At 40.6% G+C, this 9,880-nt stretch overlaps 1 protein-coding gene across 1 annotated transcript; it reads right to left on the bottom strand.

The window, feature by feature from the left end:
* Positions 1-8,710: 8,710 nt before the first annotated feature.
* Positions 8,711-9,523, bottom strand: LOC138886819 (uncharacterized). Its single transcript, XM_070168508.1, has 2 exons — positions 9,434-9,523; positions 8,711-9,325 (listed from the first exon to the last, which is right to left on the bottom strand). Exons 1-2 carry the CDS (start codon positions 9,521-9,523, stop codon positions 8,711-8,713), a joined length of 705 nt encoding a protein of 234 aa, XP_070024609.1.
* Between the last annotated feature and the right edge of the window lie 357 nt (positions 9,524-9,880).

Raw genomic sequence — 9,880 nt, 5'->3', positions numbered from 1 at the left:
AGTTTCCCCCTTTTTGATGATGACAAACTTAGGCATGGATAGTATTTGTTTAGAGCAGAAATAACCAGATAAGACATCAGAAACTACACAAAGTTCCCCCTTAATCTCATATCTCTTTTTCTTTTTGATTCCTCCTTAATCTTAGAGCTCTCCTGAAATTTGATATTCCAGAAACTACACAAATTTCCCCAAGTTTTCCCTTAATCTCAGAGCTCTCCTGAAATCTTATATTCTTCTCCCTTTTGACATCATTAAAAAGAGCACAAGCAGGTAATTAGCATAAAGAAATCTAACACAGCTAGCTCATGCCATATATGTGTACACAACATGACAGAAAAGAGAAGTAAGAGGAACACAACATTGTACATGCAAAAAGGGGAGCTATTTTATTAATGTTTACAATGGACTGAGCAAGACAGGAGCAGTAATGGTGAATTCCATCACGCTATCACAAAAAAAATGCAAACAAAAATAAAACAGTAGCCACAAAATATTAGAGCAAAAATACCAGGTCCAGTCGAGCATTTGTAGACAGTTGTTCTTCAAGTAATTGTACCCGAAGTTTATCATTTTCATTTGTCAATCGGGCAACTTCTTTATTAATAGAATCAGGTCCTTTAACTGCTTGACTGAGTTGAGTTTCCAGTATGGCATTTTGAGCCCTCAACCTTCTGATCTCTTCAAAAGCTATATTTTGAGCGTTGATCAGCTGAGAAATGGTCGAGATGCTTCCACCAACTCTTTCTACACATTCACATTCTTCTAAAGTGGTCTTAGAGAAGGTTTTCTTGCGTGTGCCCACTCTGAGATTCCTCAAGGGGACCTTGTAGAATCTAAACATCTGAGTGAGGAGAAAGCCTTTAAAGTTTGCCACCTTTTGCATATGATCTATTATGATTGCTGGCAGACTGATTGGGACAAACTCATCAAGCGCTTCCATTAAGACAATATCTGATTTTGTAGTAATAGACTGCCTCTCAGAACGAGGTAAGAGCACCTTATTGACCAGTTCAAAAAGAAGTTTATACTCAGGAAGCAATACCTTCTTATGCATCTGTTCCCCTTGCTGAATAGCTTACTCTTTCATGATGGCTCTCCTGAAGTTTACACCACAGACACCTTTGACTGACAACATTCCTTTGCATGGAATTCTGAGAACCTTTCCCAATATTGAAGCGTCGAGTACAATATCTACTCCATTTACTAGCGCACAAATGTGATCCCCCTCAACGGTGAAGAGAGATGCATAGAAAGTTTGTACCGCATCTTCGTACATCAGAGGCATGCTCCCTTCAAACAAGTGCTCTCATTGTTGAAATTCCACTATCTCCAAAATTTGTCTCATACCAGTCATTTCTGAAATTGCTGGCTCAAATGTACGACCCCACAAGACTTTTTGAGTTCTTAACCTTTGCTGCCAAAGACCATTATCACTAGGCATGGTCCTCAGAACACCAGGTTCTTTAATAGTTTCCCGTTTTCATTTGCTAGACCCTTCAACAGATTTTCTTTTCCAGCTTACTAACCCCATAATATCATCTTCAGATATGGCTTGCTCAACTTGACTCTTTTTAGACTTGTCGCTGCCCTTTACGGATACACTATTTTGTTTCTCAATGGTTTCATCAGAAGTTTATCCACAGACTTTTGAGTTTTCATAGATTGTTGCACTACGGAACTAGGTTCCTTTGGAGCCTTTTTGTCAATCCAACTTACTAGAGTACTCTTGTCAGTAACAGATTCCCCTTGATTCATCAACCTCTTTTTCCTTGTCTTGACACTCCTCCTACTTTTCTGCAGTGTAGACTCAAAACCCTCTTTCTATTGTGACCTGATAGTGGGTGACTTGGAGGAGGATTCTAAGAGCTTAGGATGATCAGGAGGTCCAGAAGTGGGTTGGCCTAGAAGATGATCAGGTTCTTCAGTAGGTTTTTCTGGGAACGTCTTCTGATCCAAAGACTCAAGGAGTACTCTAGTTCTTACATCACCTAGGAATGACATTTCTTCCCCCTGATACTCTGATAAGAGATATGCTCCTTCATTCATCAGACTCTCAGTAACGATATCCATGATGTTATGCGCTGCTTCTTTTTCTGGTGACTCTTTGAGAGTCACTAAGTCCAAAATGGAGGAGTTTAGATACTAATCAGGATCATTCTCAAGGACCTCTGACACTTGAGAGATGAAACCCCCTGAGTGTTCTTTGATGAGATTAGAGGAGTGACAAGACATTGAGTTCTCAGTATATGGGAGAAAAATAGGGTTTGTTGGAAAAGGAAAGACTATAGAAAAAGAGGATGAGCCAAGTGTGGGTAAAGTAGTAGAAGGAGTGAAATAGTGAAGCTCTAGGAATGATTTCAAGGATGATAGGGAAGTGGGAGTGGTGTTAGTGGTGGGAGAAGGAGGCGATTGTTCGATTTCCATTATAGGTGTATTTGGAAGTTGAGTAGAGTGAGAGAGAGAGAGAGATGAAATGAGGATCACAACTACACAAAAGAGATAAAGGTTCATGACTTTCTATAAGAGAGAGAGAAAGTTTTGTTGGAAGAAGGGCTAATGATGAGAGGAGAGAGAAACAGGTTCTGAATAGTTCTAAAAACAGTGGTAGGTTTGTGGGAAAGCACTACCGTGCAGAGGGGATGAAGGGATTTGAAAGATAAGACATGACATGCAGACTTTGAAAAGTCGGATGATGTGGCAGTTGAGTTAATTTTGTTAACATTTTTTTGTTTTGAGAAGGCATGCAAAATAAGCACATTACTACTAACCTGGGGTACAGGAACCTGATGCTAGAACAATTTTTTTGAAAAGGTTTTAGCATCTCCGGTGTTAACAATGAGTCACGAACCGGTGTTAACGAGAGACTGGAAGTTTGGAGACAGACTCTTGAGTCGAAAGGTTTCAAGCTGAGCAGAATGAAGACAAAATACTTGGAGTGTATTTTCAGCACTGAGCCGGGGGAAGTGGGCGTGGATGTGAGGCTTGAATCATAGGTTATCCCAAGTAGAGACAGCTTCAAGTACCTTGGGTCGGTTATCCACGGGGGAGGGGAGATCGATGAAGATGTCGCACACCATATCGGGGTAGGATGGATGAAGTGGAGGTTAGCATACAGAGTTTTGTGTGATAAGAGAGTGCCAACGATACTCAAAGGCAAGTTCTATAAAGCGGTAGTTAGACCGGCTATGATGTATAGGGCTGAGTGTTGGCCTGTTAAGAACTCATATATCCAAAAGATGAAAGTAACAGAAATGAGGATGTTGAGGTGGATGTGCGGGCACACTAGGATGGACAAGATTAGAAATAATAATATTCGGGAGGAGGTGCACGTGGAACCCATTGATGACAAAATGCGGGAAGCGCGGCTCAGATGGTTCGGGCATGTAATGAGGAGAAGCCCAGATGCTCTAGTAAGGAGGTGTGAGCGGCTGGTTGTGGAGGGCACAAGAAGAGGTAGAGGGAGGCCTAAGAAGTATTAGGGAGAAGTGATTAGGCAGGATATGACGAAACTTCAGATCTCCGAGGACATGACACTTGATAGGAAGTTGTGGAGGTCGAGTATTACGGTTGTAGGGTAGTTGAGTCTCGCGTTACTTTGTACCATTGTGAGCCTAGTCTGGTAAGGTTTTAGTCTAAAATAACTAGGGGCATTTCCATTTCTTAATACTTTCTCTTTTCGGTGCAAGATCTATTTACTAGCCATCATTTCTGCCTTGTATTTTTCTTCTGCAATTTATGTTCATATTTTTCCTATGATCTCTGTGGTGAAACTAATATTCTCTCATTTTGTTTTTCTTATTATCTTGAGCCCAGTATCTTTCGGAAATAGCCTCTCTACGCCTTCGGGGTAGGGGTAAGGTCTGCGTACATACTACCCTCCCCAGACCCCACTTGTGGGATTTTACTGGGTTGATGTTGTTGTTGTTGGTGGTGGTGGTTTTAGCAGCTCCTCTTTCACAGTTCATAACTGTACCTTTAGCTTCTATGATCGTCATGCGTGTTTACCTACAACGGTATTGATGTGAGTTAGGCTTGGTCAGAAAACACTTTAGCTAACTTTACCTGATGATGTCTTGCATAGCCAGCTGATAGAGGATCAGGTTCTTCATTTGACTCTCATTACCCCATCTTCACCTTGTTTGTTCTAGAATATTCTTTACTCAAGGCTTTGATGAAGATATCTGGAATTTGATCTTCTGTTCTGCAAGACTTTCCACAGATTAACCCTTTCTCCATATTGACCCTCAGAAGATAATCGTACCCCTTAATGTGCTTGGTCCTCTTGTTTTGAGCTGCATAGAGAAGATATACCATCAGAAGATACCCCAAAGTCTTCCAGTTGCTGCTTAGTTCATAGGTTTCAGCACAGCAGGGTGCTTTCGCTACACATTCTGCTTCAGTTGTTGACGAGGCCATTGAGTTTTGCTTCCTTGTCCCCCAAGGAATGAGGCATGAACATGGAAAGTGAACCATTCCAGAAATGCTTTTCCTTTCCACAAGAAAGCCTACACAGTTAACATCATCATACCCAACAGGATTAAAAACTGTCACCTGAAGGGTAATATAAGACCAGGTCCTGAGTTCCCTTAAGGTATTTTAAACATCTTTGGGCAGCTTTCAAGTAGGATTCCTAAGGACTTGGCTTTGCATTCTATTATGGAGTGGAGATAGAAAAGGGACTAGGAAATATATTTTTTTGAGTTTTTAAAACTTATCTAGATAAAGGGAATGATTAAATTGTCACATCGATGGGAGCTTTTGTGTTTCCGGTTTGGAACTAAGGTTTGATTGGTAGGGGAAATTGGGAGGTTAATTTGATTTCCTTACACTATTTGTTCTGTTGCTTGAGGAATGCCATGAGCTGCATCTCCACTCTTTCTTCAGATTCAGTGGTAGTAAGTGAAGTACTAGGTTCCTTATGAGAAGTGGAAGATGATGTTGCATTGTCTTTCACCAGTCTCCTTCATCTTACTCATTATATCAGCCTCCCTATTTGAAACCTTAGTGTCATGCCCTAACCTTGGGAGGTGAGACCGGCGCTCAATCAAGTGAACCCAACTGAGCATACCTTTTTAACAATTTCTACCCAGGTCAATACGATTAAGAGACTATGCTTTCGTTTATTTAGACAATAGCAAAATCATACATTCAACAATATTAATTCATTTTCATATCACGAACCTTAAGTCGTGGTTAAGTTTTTAAGATTCCATACAGTTACCGCTTAGAAGAACTAGAGTTTAGAATTACTACACAGTACATTGTCCATCCGACATTCGAACACAACCCCCACAAATGTCTACGGAGCCTCAAAAGATACAAAAGACAATTTTGACAACGCCGGCAACAAGGCCCCGGCTATACCTCAAAAGTGGAAGTCTACAACAAAAGATGTACAACATAACCTCTTGGAGGAGAAAAAAGGGGGCTCACCAAGACTCTAAGAGGAGGATACTCTGCTACGCGCGATCGACATTGTCTGCTATGGAACCACCTACATTCATTCAAAAATGTAGCGCCCTCGGCAAAAGGGATGTTAGTACCATGGAATAGTACTAGTATGTATAACTAAACACCATCTTGTTAGAAAGAACAACCATACAGGAGTAAAAAGAAATTGTAAGGACTACAAAGCTTCAAAGAAACACCACGTCAGCAATATAAAAGGTTCACATAGTTTCCAAAATTTTAGGTTGGGGCATTCCATATTGTTGCATCATCATCCACAATACCACCATTTCCTTGAGCAGAGTCCGATCACGGCCCAATCGTTAAGCCATCTTACCAAGATGTTACACTTATTTCATTCTCACTTTCCAGTTTCAATTTTCAATACATTACCACCATGTGTGTATAACATGGCGTCCAATCATGGCCCGATCACCTAAGCCGTCTCACCAAGACATTACCCTTTTTTCGTTAATCATCTCACTTCAATCTTTGGTTTTACATATATTAGTTCATCGACACTTGGGGCCACAATTACCACCATCCATAACTCACGTTTCACATTATTCCCATTTTCAACATTAACCTTGCCATTTAAGATCATAGGCACATACAAAAGTAATTTAAGTTATAAGCATAGAGAGGAATTCATCTAGTTCAGCATATTAATCACAATATAACCTTGACTTGACATTTAGGCATTTAGCACATAGCTCATGTTCTCCACACATCCTCAATTTATAAAGAATTGCACACTAAACACATGCAGAAGCACCTTCCACATACATTTTCATAACATCAATTCATTTGACATAACAAGTACTTCATCAATCAAATCTCGGACTTACAACATTTGCACGGGCACCATGAATGCTTAATTTCTAAGAGGAGGGGGTTTTAGCCATACATACCTTAATAGAGCTTTCCTTAAATCCTTATAATAAATTCCGGAATTTCCTAGCAACTTCGATCTATTTTATGAAAATTATAAATTGAACCAAGAAGTAGAGACATGAATAAGATTCTAGCTCATTTAAGTAAATTACCAAGCACTAAGTGTGCACAGTGATTTTAGGACTCTTTTGGGAGAGATTTTTATCATTTTACACTCCAATTGCTATCTTTTTAATTCACAACCTCCCCATATCCTATTATCTTTTATGCATGCAGGAAAATCCATTCTTGTACCCATTAACCCCCAAGCTAACTACTCATTCTAGTGTGAATTTCGAAACTAAAAGTTAGGGCTCAAGTTCTTACCTCTTGGGGTGAAGGCTTAGCAAATTTTATTTGATAATCCTCAAGAGTTTAGGCAAGAATTGAGTGGGAATTTGATGAAGATCGCATTCTCTCTCTAGAACTTCCCCTCTCACTCTTTTTGTAGAAGAATATCTTAAAAGAGGTCTAATGGGGTGTTTTTAATGGGATGGGGTCGGGTTTTAAAAATTAGAAAATAGGAGCCCTGACACGATCTGCGATCGCATAATGGACATGCGGCCTGCAGAATAGACCACAAAAATGGCCCCAAAACCTGAACAAACTGCCCGGTTATGTGACAAAAATGCGGCTCGCACACCTATTCTGCGGTCGCATAATGCACTGCAGAACTGCCCCTCACAAAACATTCAAGGGGATTATGCGATGACTATACGGCCCGCATATTGATTATGCGATCGCATAATCGGCCGCATAGTTGACCTCAAATTAACCATCAAACTGCTTGACTCTACGGCGACTATGCGGTTCGCATAGCTATTCTGCAATCGCATAATAGACCACAGAAATGCACTTTTATGGAAAACATTGTTCCTTAACTTTTTAATGCACAGATCAATCCAATAGGTCCAAACCGCGGCGAGCTTTTACAAATCTCTAGCACATATACCTAACTTGGCACTACGAGCTTTCGGGTTTTGAGCAGAAATTTTCACGGGGCCTTAAACTCAGATATTTCCCAGGGACAAGAGTTGGTTCATCATATTGATCATCACCGTTTCTTCCTTGGTTAGAAGAAGGTGTCTTGTTGAATACCCTATGAGCACTTCCTTCCAATTAGTGTGCCCTTTGTTGTAGACTTTGTGGCCTTTGCTTTTTAGAGAGTATCCTAGAAGGATTCCTTCATTCGCCTTTTGCATTGAACTTTCAAAGCTGGTCCTTCCCGTTGTCGAGAACATGGCATTTTTCAGTCAAGAAGGTTCTCAGATGAGTTGTCTTTGGTTTTCTTCCATTTGGCAGCTCATAGTGAGTTTTGATTCAGGATAGACCTGATCATACACCTGTTTACCAAGTAGAAAACAGTTTTTACTACTTTTGCCCAGAAATTCTTGGCGATTCCATTGTCGATGAGCATTGTCCATGCCATGTCTTCCAGTTCCATTCTTTCTTTCAGCAATACCATTTTTCTATGGAGACCTTGGTGTTGAGAAGTTGTGTGTGATTCCATTTTTGTTACAAGCTTATCAAATTTTGGCGTTGTCACATTCTATCCCGTGGTCAGATCTGATGCATACTACCTTCACTTAGATCTTCTTGACAGAGGCCCTTAAATATTTCTAAAGTCTCATCCTTTGTTCTAAGAACCAGTGCCCAGGTGAATCTTGTATTTGACAAACCACGAACCAGGTCCTTCTCAAGCATCTCATATCACCAACTTGTAAGGATTCAAAATCAGCAACATAGATGTTCTTGTTTCCTTTTGGGCCACTAAAACCACCTTGCCAGTTACCAGATTGGTAGTTGTGCACTTTTCTGACAAGAACTCTACTTTGTTCCCTTCAACGCAGATTTGAGAGACACTCAAGAGACTGTACTTCAGGCCATCCACATAGTACGCGTTCTCAATTGAGTGACGGAGAGATTTTCCAACTTTTCCAACACTGAGAATGTACCCTTTCTTTTATCAATGAATACATTCCTTTCCTGCAGGGCTATTAGTGAGAAGAAATTTGTGGTGCTTCCAGTCACATGCTTTGAGCATCCACTGTCCTTGGTTCATTGTAGTTCGCTTCCTCTCACTGTTCCCTGCACATGCAACTTATGGGTTAGATTTAGGAACCCAAACTAGTTTGGGTCCCTTGTTATGATAAAAGGGATGGATAAGGGCTTTTCTAGTCCATGCTTGCAATATGCGTTTCTTGTGACCGGTACCTGGTCCCTTGTTAGTAGTCACTTTGTCAGTAAACACTTTGTTTTTCTAAACAGATTGAACTCTGGCCTGGCAATTTTCTTTGAAGTGTCTATTGTTCCCACAGTGGGTGCACAACTAGTTATCAGGAATAGTGACGTATTTGCTGTGAGGGTTGTAGGGAGTTTTCTCCCTATGGAACCCAATTCCCTGCCTGTTTCCACTGTTGTTCAAATACATGGCAGTCACAGCATCTGAGGACCAGGTCCATTTCAGAGGTTTCTCAAGATCAATTTTGACTTTCTCTAATTCAGCTTGAAGTTGCCGATTTTTCTCAAGTTCATCACATAGACTAGTTTTCACATTATTTAATTCATGTTCAATCATGATGTGTGTCTCGCTAGATACTTCCTTCCCTTTCCCAAGACTCCCAGTCCTATGTTCTCTATTGAGTTCCTCAAAGGTTTCCTCTAGGTCAGTGATTATCACTAAGAAATCATCTCTCTCTTGCTCAGTAGCAGAAATCTTTTCTTCTAGGGTGTGTTTCTCCTTGATGAGACCTTCTATTGTTTCCTTTAAGTCAACCACCACAACCATCAAGTCATCTCTCTCATTTTCTACACTAGTTATCTTTTCATTTAAAGCTTCCTTTTCTTTTTCAAGATTGGTTATGGTCTCATTCAGGTCCACTACACAGACCACCAGATCATCTCTAGATTGTTTGGCTTCTCCTAGTTCTATTGTTAGGATCTCCTTATCATTAACAAGGCTATAATAGGCATCAATTAGGACATTTGCTAATGACCTTAACTTCTTAGAAGAGTAGGATTTCAGATTTTTCTGAACATCCCTGAAATTTACCTCATCGTCTTCATCTTCTTCATCATCATCAGACTGAGCCATCAGCGCGAACAATGAATCATACTTCATCGCTTCAGTTTCCACTGCCATCATGGAACTGTTTTCTGCATCTGGTTCCCTTTCGGATTCACTAGAGGAGTCTCCCCAAGTAGCAAGAGGGATTTCAAGAGTTACATTTCAAGCTGAATCAAGGACGCACAATAAGAATTCAAGAATGTGAAGTTTTCCTAAAGGTTCTACAGCCTTTCGAGGATAAATACAGACGTCTCAGTACCGATCCGCGAGACTCTACTAAACCTGCTCATGACTCGTGAGACCTATGTAACCTAGGCTCTGATCACGACCCTAACCCCAAACTCGGTCGTGATGGCGCCTCTCGTGAAGACAAGGCCAGCCAATCAAACCTAATTCGCTTTTTAGAACAGTTAAACAATATAAAAGCAGTCT

Source organism: Nicotiana sylvestris, chromosome 3 (genome assembly GCF_000393655.2).
Source record: "Nicotiana sylvestris chromosome 3, ASM39365v2, whole genome shotgun sequence".
NCBI lineage: Eukaryota > Viridiplantae > Streptophyta > Magnoliopsida > Solanales > Solanaceae > Nicotiana > Nicotiana sylvestris.
The sequence above is the reverse complement of the archived record's forward strand: the minus strand, read 5'-3'. Positions and strand labels throughout refer to the sequence as shown.